A 14,212-nucleotide genomic window follows, 5' to 3' on the forward strand; every position below is an offset into this window, starting at 1 on the left:
TGCTGTACTTCTTTTGTTTATCCATCATGCACAATTTTCCACAGTGCATTGAGCTAGTGATGAAGTCAGTCACCCCAAATGAAAGGAAGCTTAACCAATTATGTTCCCTGGCAGAATTAAGCACCAGTGGAAAAACAAAAACATCCCCAACAACTAGCACTGATGAATAAAAAATGTATGCGGCAACACTCTTTTCATAAACAAATGCCCATGCCAATGCCATTCACATGCAGCCTACAGATGTAACTCCTTTGTTGGAGGCTCAGCTCAAAATTCAGATTGCAGACAAAGGGATGCAATCAAAGCTTGACCATTGAGGTGGATGTATAAATCATATCAAAGCCTCCGAGAGAAATGAGTTTCCCTATTCATAGATACGGCTCTACTCATGAGCAAATAATCCTCCCAGGCTTTGTGGTTTTGTTTTGCCCATTGAATCGTCAACAGAAGTTTTTTTTCCCTTCATTCTTTATTCTTGCCTGTTTGTGCCTGTTCTAAGTGTCTATTCTTATCCATTTTGCGGTGTTGCAGGGTTTTTTCGGCATCCGTGTGGTGCCAAACACAATGTGAATTTAGAGAGCTAAGGTATTGTACAACGCAGGGAATACATGAATTGATGTGGTAAACCTCCCTCCCACACGACAAGCATGTAAATTGCAGGTTGTTGGGAGGTATTTTCATTTCCCCCTCTCGTCCCAACCACACACCGTACCCAAACTCACACAAACACACACACACCACTTTTCAGCCAAGGAAAAAAAAACATTAGCATTTCCAGACTCTGCTAGCAATTTCCACTAACATTGATGAGGCTGAATATGTGAGCATCCCTCAAGGAAGCAACAAACATTTCTTAACTTAAGATGGCTGTAAACATCTCCTGCAGTGGCAGCTGAGATGGTCTTTCCTTTAGCCTTCGACAGGTTGTCATGGGCATCCCCATGTGCTTTTCACCCTGTGGTTCTATTCTCTTAGCAGGGACATTTTCACAGTGAATGTGTTGTCTGCTCAATGCAAATACTGTCACCATCTGAGGTGGAGGTCTCATTAGGAGGCCTGACAGCCACAGCTTGCCGTCACAATAGAAGATAGTGGCAACTGACTATGAGGAGTGAGCATTTGGCAAAGCCACTCTCATCCTCTCTAGTCATTTCTCCCGCCAATCATGCAGCATCAAGACGGTGAGGCTCAAAGCCGAACCGGACAGTAGGTTTTTAAACACACCTGTCAATCCCAATCCACCACCACCACCACCCCCGGCCCTGTTGCCAGGTCATCCGTCACTGTGACTGGAAGGCAGCCAGATTTCTTGCGCCGGATAGCAAACAAACTAGCTTTTCACGTCTCCCGGGGAATGTTATCACAGGTACTGACGGCGAGTCGAGTGAATGAATGCCGGGAGGCTTTAAACACAACACAGAGGCTTGAAATTGGATACCAGTGAATCGGCAAGGTCCGGCCCTTGCATCCCTCGACCTGGGAGCGGATCTCAAGGGACTTGCATCAGAGGAGTGAGGAGCGATCCGTGGCCTACTTTATGGCATCTCTCATCTCGCGGGGTATTTACAGAACTGCAGAAGTGGGCCAGAGCTCAAGAGATGGAAGAACGCCCGTACACAAGGAACTCACAAACCACGCCACTCTTGCGATACGCACATCTCATTTTCTCATTTCAAAGTTCTCCTTGGACTCTCACACACATACACGCATATGCATGTAGGCGCACACACACACACAACAAACTTTCTGTCTTTGTTCTCCATAAATAGACTTATTTTTGTATGTAAAAATGCATTCCCACAAACTCATATATTCCCCACTGAGTACACATCTAATTTCTGTAAACATTCACTTGAGGTTTGTTCTTGTTGTACATATACAATGTAAACTGGGATTTTAGACGTATTGGATCACCAAGATAATTATTTCTGGGATCTTATTCATATTCTGGAACAGTGGTTTTGAATGAAGATGTGGAGAGTTGTCCCTAAAAAAACACATTAAAAGCAATTATTCCTCTTAGCCTGTTTATTTTGGCATATTTATTTCTGTGAATTCATTTTATTCTGTATACGTTTTAGTGTTTAGCTTTTTCATCAAAAACCAACCCACAGGACTATGAGGTTGTCAATAACACATTGACGCTAGATCCTGCGCCAGGAGGGTTGTGTACGTGTGCACTGGTTCATTTGAATCAACTTCAGTCACAGACTGTGCAGCAATGGCCATTACTTCAGACACGCTGCACTAGAAAAGTAAAGTATTTTATTAACTATCGGACTCTCCAACTTCTTGTGCTGTAATATTTCATGAGTACAAGTTTCGATCCCTTGCCTACAACAATTTTAGTGCCTCCAACTTGATTATGTAAACATGATGTGAGGGACTCTCACAGTAAATCTATTTTAGTCTTTTAAGGTGTTTGGTGTTTTTGACTGTGTTAACAGATAATTCCGTACGTAACAAATTACTTTGATGTGCTTGGCTCTAAGAGACCAAAAGAAAGAGAGACTGACAGAGTTAGAGCGACCAAAGGAGCGAGAAAGAGATGTGTTAGCACTGCGGAAATATAATGTATATGCTGCATTTATTACTTGTAACAGCTTCCTCTCCTTGGGCATAGCATGCCGTTTGAGAATTTGAGGACGGCTCATTAAAAAGAGGGTGGGGTGGGAGAGGGTGGGGGAGGAGAGGGTAGGTGGGGTGCAGCACAAACTCTGAGCCTAACCTACAGCTTCCCAGCTCAGTGCAAAGGGCCCCTCTCATTCCTCTCTTGAAAAGAGCTGGATAATCCTCTGCCAAGAAATGCACCAAAATGATATTCAAATACAGCACATTATGATTCACATTAGAGCGTGTGGAGGATGCACCGTCTGCATCTCAGCCCCAGAACATTCCTCCTGGGTTGCAAATCAATTTTCTTCCTTTTCTTCGTTGCCATGTTCTTTTTTTTGCCCCCCCCCCCCCCCCCCCCCCCCCTAGTTTGGTCAATATGATCGCTTCATTCAAACACTAACTCTCACTGCCAACTGTTATTGTTGTGTTTGCATCTCTGAGGCGTCTAATATGGACACGTTAACAATCAACATAGGCCTGTTTTTTTTTTTTCCGCACACCCACATTTTTTCCCTCCCCTCATGGGTAAGTCTGTCCTTGGAAACAAGAGGAAAACACAGATGGGCGTGGGAGATGGAGAGCCAACAGCAGGCCGGCGCGGCGAAGTCATACCGCGTCAGAAATCGGTACACACAAACAAGCCCTGTAACCGCGGAAACTCCCCATGCCCACGAACGGAGGTTTACTGCCTGTATTACGGCCTAATAATATGCAAAAGCAACGCTGCTATGAAGTGTGGTGCTATCAGAATGTGACGCACCAAGACAGCACCATCAATTGCAATTCATTTCTCCATTGACTTGACTGCATCTCTATTATGTCAATCAACAGCACTTACATCAAAACTATTTCTCCATGTGGATCTGAACAAGTGGCCTCGGTGACATCGGCACTACATTTTAATAGCTCAGATACTATCAGCTGCATTGATATGAATGCGAAATAACTCGCCAGTTTACATAATGTTCCCGTGCGTGACAAGAGGGCAGAGACATCTCGGTTAATGTGAGCCGACGCAGTGAGTGCTGTCTGGTCGGGGTAGCGGCTGAGACTGCATCCCCACACCATATGGCCGAGTGTAAGTCTCTCTCCCCTAGTCTGTAATCATTACACACGCTTAAATGCCATTCCCATGCTCTTAATTTAGCATGACTCTCAGCCAGAGCCAAATAAAGGCAATAAACAGCCCAGCTCCCCTGCCAAGTGAGATAAACCTTGCCCGACGAGACTATTCTGCACCGGATTTTCATGATGGGCACTCATGCGGAGTTGTAATTCTTGAAGTGTTTCGAGCGGAGCAAACGAGAGCGGTGGGGAGACGTTGTACGGCCCCCAGGTGATGGCCGGAATGCTGATGTCACAGCTAATTTGCTAATGGGGCCGTTACGGCGCGACAAACGACAAGATCCCGCCCAAGCACACAATAGCCACTAACCAGACCGAAAAAACTAGTGGTCAATCCTTTCTGATGAAAGGCTAAATGGACAAAAAAGACGAAAGGAAGGAAAGACTTCACGGAAATGAAAGGAGACGAGGACTCGAGAAGGGGGTTGCTGCTGTCATAGATCTGAATGTCACCTCATCTGTCACCTTACCTGACCAGCGATATGAGCTGGAAAGAGAAGAGAAAAAAAACAGATCACATCAAAGCAGCACAAGGAAGTACATGCTCTGGGGCTGGCCTCCAAACAGTGTCACGTTAACACGGGGCAACAGAGCAAAGAGGGGACACAGGTGCAGGCGAGCTGAGCTCTAGAAGGCCTTGCTCAGGAGCAGTAATCCATGCCCATTAGGGCAAGTAAGGACAAGGTAAGACGGATAAACAAAGACAAGGATGGAGAGAGAGAGGGAGAGAGATGTAGGCAGGATGCCCCTGCACCTCCCTTCAGTGAACAACACCAGATTAAGTGATCAAGATTCCCTGATGAACACTGAAAAACAAAGAGAAATAGAGAGAGAGAGAGAGAACAAACAGTGGAGGTGTGTGGCTTTTTGGCCCACAGGCAGGTCAGGTGTGGAAGGATAAACATAGAGGGAACACAGGGACACACACACGACACTTTGTCATTGTACCTCACCATGCCAGGTCAACTAAACACAAAAGCCTCCTGTAGTATCAGGTGGAAAGTTACGCTGCATTCCCACACCCATATACTCCCTATGTAAGACTCATGTATGTATCTGGCTTACATGTGTTTCTGTGAATGAATTAGTGATGTAACGAACCGTAACTGATCAGTGATGCGTAAGGATCCGCCCCCATGGTATGGCAGGCATGTGAACTATGGATTAATCAATGTTTAACATAAATGTGTGAAATACAGTTTTATACTGCCGATGTTACATTTCAAGGTAATAATTCCTTAAGCTTTGATGCAGTTGCAGTGGAAGATACAGATAAATGCCACTTGCATACTTAGGTCAAACAAAACTACCTCAGCCATTTATTGGCCTGACTTTTGCACTATTATATTGACTGTCTACTGTATGCACAATTGCACAATTTCTACCAAATTTTGCTGCTCTTATTTCTTCATTGTATGTGCCTTCTTATTTTTACTTTTTATATTGTTTACATGAATGTTATGTTTGTCTGTGGACCTAATTGGTAAAATATGTCTTGTCTCCACCGTGGGATAGTAGGAAACGCAATTTCAATCTCTTTGTATGTCTTGACATGTGAAGAAATTGACAATAAAGCAGACATTGACTTTGACTTTGACTTTGATAAAGCAGTTGATTATGTTCACATGAATGGGGCATGTTAAAAGCAGCTAACAGTGAAGACCAATGTCTATTTCTGCATTGAATCTATATTAGGTACTGCATTGGCTGGCAGGCAGTGTTGGGGGTAATGAGTTACAAAGTAATTCCATTACTTTTCTATGTAATTAAGAAAAGTAATGCATTATAGTTCAAATGTCAGTATAGCTACATTACAGTTACTGGATCAGAGACCAACTCAAAAGTAATGTAATATCTAAGAATCTAAATATCCACTATCTAAGTAACTTTTCAGATGGAGAAGCGAATAAAGTAATCTCATTACAACATAAAGAAGTAACTGGTAACTATTTTGTTTGTGCTAATTACTATCCAAACACCGCTGGCAGACACCTTGCAAATCACCTCATATGTATTTAATAATCATCAGATTGTACACTGTTTGTTCCTCTGTTCAAGGAATTTGTTCCGCAACCCTTGTTTTGGTAAATTGCAGTATATTTTTTTGGACAGGACAGTGGAGAGTGAGATGGGGTGGGATTGGGAAATGACCACAGGTCGGATTCGAACCTGGGTCTCTGTGGGCACTCGAACCCATATATGGTACAGGCGCTGTAGCCTGCTGCGCCACAGCGCCCCCGTAAAAATTGCAAAGTTAAGCAGACACACTGATGCACTTGTATAAATGCTCACAATGGTGTAAGCCACTTGTGTAGCCTCTGCGTAAAGTCAATGTGCAACTATAATAGAAGAGTTTGGTTCCAAAATGTTATATCTCCATTTTGGAAAACATTAATAAGTCATCTTATTTTATTGTGTATTTCAGGTAGTATCAATAGAATTGCAGTTCCATCGTTTTGATTGAGTAAAGATAAATCTAATAACAATAACTCAATTACATTTCCACTAAACCTACTTGGAGAACAACAACAAAAAAAAATGATTTATGAAAATTCCCTAAAATGGAGGATATAGCATTTTGGAACCAAACTATTCAATTTTGGAAATTTTGAAACTATTCAAGCTTGATGCTACTGAGTAGTAGAATAGAAGAACTTGAAAAGCTTCCTGTATCATTTGAGTTGTATGGGAGCATTTTGGCTTCAGCAAAGCTATTTTTCAAAGGAAGAAGGTATCATCATGCGTCATACTGCACTTTAATTCAAGTCGTTGAATTTTTATGATGTGAAAAATGGTCCAATTTGTGACTCAAAATATGTGTTATGACACAAACCATGCATTTTGCTATATGTTGAGCTCCTAGTATAACTAAGAAGAGACAAGTATGGGACAAGTGTACGGCGTAACCATTTGAGATGTGTTTATGTACACTGCGTTTATAAGAATCTGCGTGTGTAAATGAGGGAATGTATGTAGGTGTGTATTGGATCAGCACCTCTGTGTGTCTCTGCATCTACAGAATGCTTCTAAAACAGTGTGTGTGTCTGTGCATGGGGAAACCGAGTGTGTGTGTGTGTGTGTGTGTGTAGGGAGAAACTGGTAGATGAATGTGGAGCCGTGGCATCAGCCCTTTGGCCCATAGCGTGACTCAGCTGCCCGTTTCAGCTCCAAACCTCAGCCAGTCGGCTGCTCTGAATTCACTTTAGACATTTAAAAGCCTGCACCTGCAGCTCAGGAAGAGCTCTCTGTGTGCACCCCCACCCCCCCTCTCTCTACTCTCTCCTCCTACACAAGTTCTCTTTCACAGGACTTTTTTTTTTTTGGCTGCACTGCTCTCTCAAACGTCTCTGGCAGTAATGAGCACAATAGCCCCATCTCTCCACCCATCCAACAGAACAAACTTTCCAAGTCGCCTGACCCAGAAGAGAGAGGTGAGGCAATCCAACACAACTACTTTCCACTGATGAATACATGAATACTTAATATAAGCGTTCTTATTAGTCAGCTAACTGGGTCGTTTTTAGTTGAAAGCGTTCAGCGCGCCGTTTTCTGGAGAAATTTAAGACAGAATAATATAACACAAAGACATTTTCTCATGCAATTTACATTAAGGTGCGCAGCCAGATGGTACAATATTTTTAGAATCCGAATCTCCATATAGGAGAGATTCAGAGGGATGCTTCTCTGGCATGGTTCTCCCGATATGTTCTGTGACTAAAAGTAGCTTGGGAATTTCCCTGAGTGTATTTTTTTTTCCCTTTGCTCACTGAAACACAGCATCCTAGTCTTTGTGTGTGTGACAGTTTTCAATGACCCCTTCCTTTCAAGAAACCCTGTGAAAGATAGATGACTCATCGTTCATCCCGTTCAATTTGCAAGGGGACTCAAAAGACTCAGAGAAATAAATAAATAAATAAATAAATAAATAAATGTAATTGGACGACGAGGCAGACAGGCCAACGGACAAACAAGTGCGGCAAGAGCAGAAGGGGAGTGCTGTTTGTTGATGGCTCCCTGTCCCTCTGCCAAACGCATGATAACTCTTCCGAGCGACAGAAGGTGGATGAGGTGGGTGGGGGTGGGGTTTCGGAGCAGAACTGGCGAGGAACCCAGAGAGAGGGAAGAGAGATGGAACGAGAGAGAGAGAGAGAGAGAGAGAAAGAGGAGTGAGAGGTGTGACATATTGTTATTCTATACCTCAAGTAGACTCGAAGGTGCTTTGTCTTGTGAATTATTTTTTGTAATTTTAAATATTCCATTACACACTGAAACTACACCACATATGGTGTGTGGCAGTATGGAGGTTGTGTGAATGTTTGTGTGTGAGTTGGAGTGGCTAACAGAATTGGATAGAGAGGCAAGGAGAAGAGATATTTTTGAGTGAGAGACAGAAGAAGAAAGTGAAACAATCTTTCACATTTCTCTCATCTACATCTGTAGACTTGCTCATGCTCAGCAATGTGTTTTCAGTTTTCTCTCACATTATAGCCACTTACAGTAAATACTTGCAAACTCAGGCTGTAGCTTCAAATACACCACCCTTAATCATTTCTCTTGTCAGTTTTTGTGCATTCTCTTACACTTGGTTCTGCTCACAAAAACACCATTAACATTTCTAAAACTCACACAAGCAGTAATGGGGTACAATGTTATGAATTATTGATCATCTAGCTGTTTCTACACACTTCTTGTTAAGAGATGTCTTGAATGTCTGCTTTGCCTTGTGGTTTATGATGCACACAGCAAGTGGTTCCCTTCCTTTGGAACTCTTGCAGAGCAGGATATATCTACACACGGAGTGATGCATCCACAAGGCGGGAGTGGGAGAAAGACATGAGTGGGACACACAGTATACACAGAGGGAAAGGGAGAGAAAGAGAGAGAGGGAACAGAGGAATGTGAGTGTCCGAGACCGCTTTCATACGGCTGACCAGTGCCGGTGGACGGTTACATCATGCCAGCGCCTCTTCGGCCCTCACTCTTATTTACGTGCTACAGAGAGAGAGACAGAGAGAGAGAGAGACAGAGAGAGAGAGAGAGAGAGAAAGAGGGAGAGAGAAAGAAAGAGGGAGACAGGAGCAAACGAGGAGGCCTGCTGCTCCCAATCTGTCCTGTCACCACTCTGTCACGCCGCTGCTATATTTACCTCCCATTGTAACCCGGCCGACCCACACACCAATTACAATGTCACCCCGTTTGCCAAAAAGGACTAGTCATTTTTCAATCTCATAAGTACTTAGCGGGGTTTTAACAAGCGAGTACACTAAGACAAGATTGTTTTGTTCTTTTTAATGCTTTGTCACATAAGATACGGCGACTGCCGAAGTACTCTTTTTGGGGGATTGTTTTCTTTTTGGACATGGTTCAGGCTGTGTACAGAACACAGAAGCCAACACCGATAATCCCTCGGGGAGTAAAGCCCCTGCCACTAACAACAGTCCCTGACTCCCACAGATCCATTCCGTATAGGCTTTGGCCCCGGAAACTCACTTCGCTCTCTCTTGGGAGAATAGTTATAGCCGGCAGAGAGCTTGGTCCACAAAGCCAGATCGCAGCTCTAATCAGTTCCGGAAAGCAGGTGCACCATTGATCCGCATTTTCTTTTTCTTTTTTCGGGGAAGTGGAGTGGGGTGGGGTGGGGATGGTGGTGGTTGTTGGGGCTTGGGGTTGATTCCACTCCGATTCATTTCCCACCCAGCTTTGTTTGCTCGAGGTGTGAATGGTGTTTATCTTGCGCCTGTCAAACAGAGTAATTGGAGGGTATTCTGGGACGCCAAGAAAGGTGCATGGAGCCGAAGTCAATTACAGGAACACCTTGACACCCGGGGGGAGTTAGGGGACAAGAGAGATTTATTTACCTCTAAGTGACTCGTTAATGTCGGCAACAACTCAAAAGACGTGGGAGAGGGCGCGCAACAATTACCACGCGTCTCAATCTCAACAGTGGTGAGTAAATAAAGATGTGATCTGATGCAGGGCCTGGGTTGTGTAATTGGTTAAGAATTGATGGTTTTCCTTGGGTAAAAAGGCGAGGGAGCAAGGCCTGTGTTTGCATTTCAAAGTGCCTGACACAGTGCTGATCTGATCTCTGATGTTCCCTGCGCACGTCTGTGCTTTTTACATGATGGGTTTACAGCACAAATGGGTTTTGGATCAGCTTTTCTTTTCGCTGTGTGAGTGGGTCCTAAAGTCTAGTGCCAAAAGATGACCTAATGGGAAATGGACCTGTAATGGCCTCCTATGGATGATATATGCCAAGGAATATTCAATGCACTGCCTGAACTGTTCTTGCTAATTGCTTTTTTTTGTGTACTTTGCTTTTTAAAAATTATTTTTATCTTTCCTCACGAGAGCACTAGACCTGTGCTTTTCATTCTCCCTTATGGCGACCCACAACACTGCCCATATTAGGCCTCTCCCAGGTCTCGCTTTTGCTTAGCACAACTGATTTAGCTAATCAAGAGCTTTATAATTGCTGCATCTCACGGGCGCAGTGAGGTACACTGGACCAAAGGGAGACGTTTGATATAGAGAGTTTAGGTTTTTTTTTAGAGGTTTGAGCCTCTCCACAAATAATTGATGCTCAGCACAAACAATGCAAAAGAGAGGGAGTGAGTGAGTGGCGAGTAATGGAGGCTCGTGAGTGGCTGCCTTGTTCTACAGTACATGCACGGAGAGTTGCTGAGTCAGACAGGATCCAGAGGACACGCGGAGTTTCCCGTCACTGTTTGTCTTTCACTTTTTCCCCTGGCTGTCGCGTGTGTTTTCTATGCGCCATGGCAACAGTGCGGCGGTAACAGCGGCCATTGCAGCATGTCTCACACTAGAATGCTGATGGATGTGTGTGTGTGTACCAAAAGAGAAGCAGACACAGAGGATGCTGTCACCCACTACAACCACCACACACACACATCGACACTCACAAGCATATACACTGATTGAGGTATAGTGGCCCTTTTATACCCATACACACCACCTGCTAATCCCAGAAACAACCCCCCCCCAGCAGTATTTACACCACTTGCATATGAGCTCCCCTTTCCTGGTGTGTTAGAGGAAGTGGGAGGAATATAGAACTCTGCCTGTTATAAGTAGCTGACTATCTCTGATAGAGTTATTGGAAGGCTTTGGGTTACATCAGGACAATGCATCCCAGTATCCCCAATGGGCAAAAGCCCGCACACACACAGTCATAAACATTCAGACGCTCAAGTGAACAAGATGCAGGAAACTAAGCTCAGCCTTTATTTGCTACATTTAAAAAGTGGGCACTTCTTGAAAGTACTTCATGGTCTGCAGGAACCAAGGCCTAAGCCCAGGCTTTGTGTATTTCTACCACACACACACACACACACAAGCAGAGACGGGCGCTTTTCGATAGACTCACCCTCCTAATGCGGTGTCGAGTGTTTTCCCCTCAACCCCCTGTGGTTCCCTCTCATCATCTCCGCTCACCCTCCACTGAACAATACAGCCTGATGAAGCCTCATATCTTAGCAATACTGACAAGGGGATTTGGAGTGTAATAAGACTACTGCTGCTCGTCTTAATATCAGTGGATGCTTGTGGTTGTGAGCGTCCTCTGCAAAAACGACTTTGTCAAGGATGCCATAGTGATTACATAGAATCTAATTAATGAACATTCAAATTATTTATAGCTATTAAACAGACTAAACACTATATTTATTTGCAGGCTTATCTTATTTTTGTGCCGTGTTAATTGATAGCCGATAACATTAGCTAATTAAAATTTCACTTTATTTATCTCGTTACCTGTCTTGTTTGTGTTTTCTTCATTCGCGCACTACTTCTTGCGTCTCGCATCGATACAGTTCAATAGTGAGCGGTCGGCAGGAGTCAATAGCAGCTCTCCCGGCCCCTTCCCTGCACTGACAGCTCCATTCCCAGTCACCATCTCGGGCAGTGACCGGGTGACTGCCGCCCTAATCAGAGTGGCCGGATCAGGCTGTTTGCATTGGCGCGCGCGCCCGGCTGCTTATTTAAACAGGACATCTGTGTCTGCCCACCTGGAGCGAGTGAGGAGACAGGCGGTGATAGGGGAGGGTGGCAGAGGCAGAGAGCCCCTTGCGGTTTGTTTGCCTATATGTTTAAACTCAGAGAGGCCCATTTGAAATGCAGATTTTCAGCCCTGTGCTTGCATCGCTGCTGGGGGATTAAATTGTCAAAAGTATCGATTTTCACAGAGGGAGGAGGGAGGGAGGGAGAGAGAGAGAGAGAGAGAGAGAGAGAGAGAGAGAGAGAGAGAGAGAGAGAGAGAGAGAGAGACTCTGCAAGCCTTGTTTGCAATGCCTGCATGATTTCTGTTAAATACTAGGTACAATGGTTCACACATACACTTTTTTCACACACACAACTGCAAACACAAATGCTTATGCATGCATGCTTTCCTTTACACATACAATAAAAAACTCCCATGCACACACACACACACACACACACACACACACACAGATTGGACATTCTCATTTGCACATGCTGAAAAGAGCACACACACACAAACACACCGAGGTAGCAGGGAAGAGTGTGGGGGCCCAGGGGATGCTGAGGTAATGATGAATGACTCGCTTGTCTCCCAGAGAGGGAATTGAGGTGAGAGCCTGAAGGGCCTATAATGAGACTGTTTCCATGTTAGAAATGAGCAATGTCTGTGTGGATGTGACGTGCATGCATGTGTGTTTGCATTTGCAATGTAGGTGCATGGCTGTTGCGAGGGAACGGATGGGAGGGACAAAAAGACAAATAGATGACCTTTCCCAACCCTTTATCCAGCAATGAAACACGCACACAAAAGCCCAGGATGTGCAAAACATGCTCCTCATTAGACCAATGCTCCCTACCTTGAACTGGAAATTACCTGAACAATTTACAAAGGAAATAATAATGAGGCACTGCAGTAATTGCTGAAAAAAGCCTCCACTTTCCAGGTAACTTGAATGAAAGCGCTTTCAGCGGGTGCCATAAATTGTGTCAATATAATAACCAAAGTGTTACAGTCTATCAATTTTGTTAACTCTATTTGTGTAGCTTTTATAGGGAAAAAAGAAATGATAATAAATAATAAGATGCTAATTTGCGGGAGTGATGCGCTGTTGATTCTGCAATCACCTTGGTGTTAATGAGGGGCTAATGACAGACCTCTCCCCCGCACTTTTCAGTTCAAAGAGCTGCAGAGGTGGGGATTAAGTGTGGAATGAAAATTAACGTCATCTTTAAGAGTAAACCCCAGCACAAACGCACACACACACACACACACACACACACACACACACACACACACACACACACACACGGTCTTGTCACGAGTGATGCTCATCAGCCAAGTCATTAATCCCCTTTGCACATTCTCCATCTGCCTGAGGAGATCTTTAAAACAGAGAAATAAAAATAACAGCACTTTTTAATCCATCCCGGCAAACAGAAACGAGAAGGGGGTTTGAAGAACCTTAGTGGCGCGTAATTAGGATTCCATTGTACTGGGCTTCTAAACTAGGATGCGCTGATAGCAGGTATTGTGTTGCTGTTGTCGTCGTTTTTTTTTTATCTTGTTGAATGTGTGGAAGCGTGTGAATGCTGTCTGATCAAGGCTCCACTCTGCAACAACCCCCACTCCCAACAAACACACAAATTCACAAACACAACCCCCCCACCCCCCAACCTTAGGAAAAACCCTGGCCTGATGCACTAATGAGAGCATGCTGAGAGGGGTCCTACATACCCACACATACATAAATAATACTAAATCCCCCAAAGACCAAGTGACTCACACTTATGTAACTGTTAGTGGAGCACAGAGATCATTCACAAGAATCAGGCCATTAGAGAAAAAAATGTAGCGCTGTAAGTAATTTCTCGTCCTGTTACTTTAGTGACAGTAATTTTAGATGATTTTATGTACCCAAAACGGTGTTGGTTACTTTTGAGACAGATGAGCCTGCACATTGTGAGTGGCACAGCTGAATAGCTGTTTTCAAAAATTTGGATTAGAGGTGTTCTCTCATCATTAGTCATGTCATCGACTAGGTGGGGAGATGTTTTCACAGGCTTGTGCTGATGAGGTCAATGTGACTTTTTTGTTGCAGGAGGCACTCGTACCGTACGGGGCAGGACATTGAGAACTGTGGCACGTGCCGAGACTGCGCTTGTATCATCTACAGGTAAGACCCCTGTTATAGCAGACTGCGGGCCCAGCTTAGACTCATGTATATGTATGTCACAACATTATTATGCCCCAAGTAAACAGTGAGGAAATAGGTACTGAGCGCCTTCAATACATGAGCCCAGATTTAGATGATTTGCAGGCGCAAACCTAACATTACCAACAGGGTTCTAAATTAACACCCGGTTAAAATAAATTTTGCCGGGTATTAATAAAAACTTACTAGCCAGTTTGGCCGGTGATGCGTGAGGCATTACATGCATGATGCATAAGGCTCTGTTCTCGGTCATTTAT

General features: G+C 44.1%; 1 protein-coding gene across 1 annotated transcript in view; it reads left to right on the forward strand.

The window, feature by feature from the left end:
• LOC121679617 (proteoglycan 4) overlaps positions 1-14,212 on the forward strand; it is a 64,022-nt gene that overhangs the window by 21,764 nt on the left and 28,046 nt on the right. Inside the window, exon 3 of the mRNA XM_042058516.1 lies at positions 13,842-13,916. Coding sequence (XP_041914450.1) covers positions 13,842-13,916 — 75 coding nt within the window. The remainder of the gene's footprint in view (positions 1-13,841; positions 13,917-14,212) is intronic.

Source organism: Alosa sapidissima, chromosome 13 (genome assembly GCF_018492685.1).
Source record: "Alosa sapidissima isolate fAloSap1 chromosome 13, fAloSap1.pri, whole genome shotgun sequence".
In the NCBI taxonomy this organism is placed as follows: domain Eukaryota; kingdom Metazoa; phylum Chordata; class Actinopteri; order Clupeiformes; family Clupeidae; genus Alosa; species Alosa sapidissima.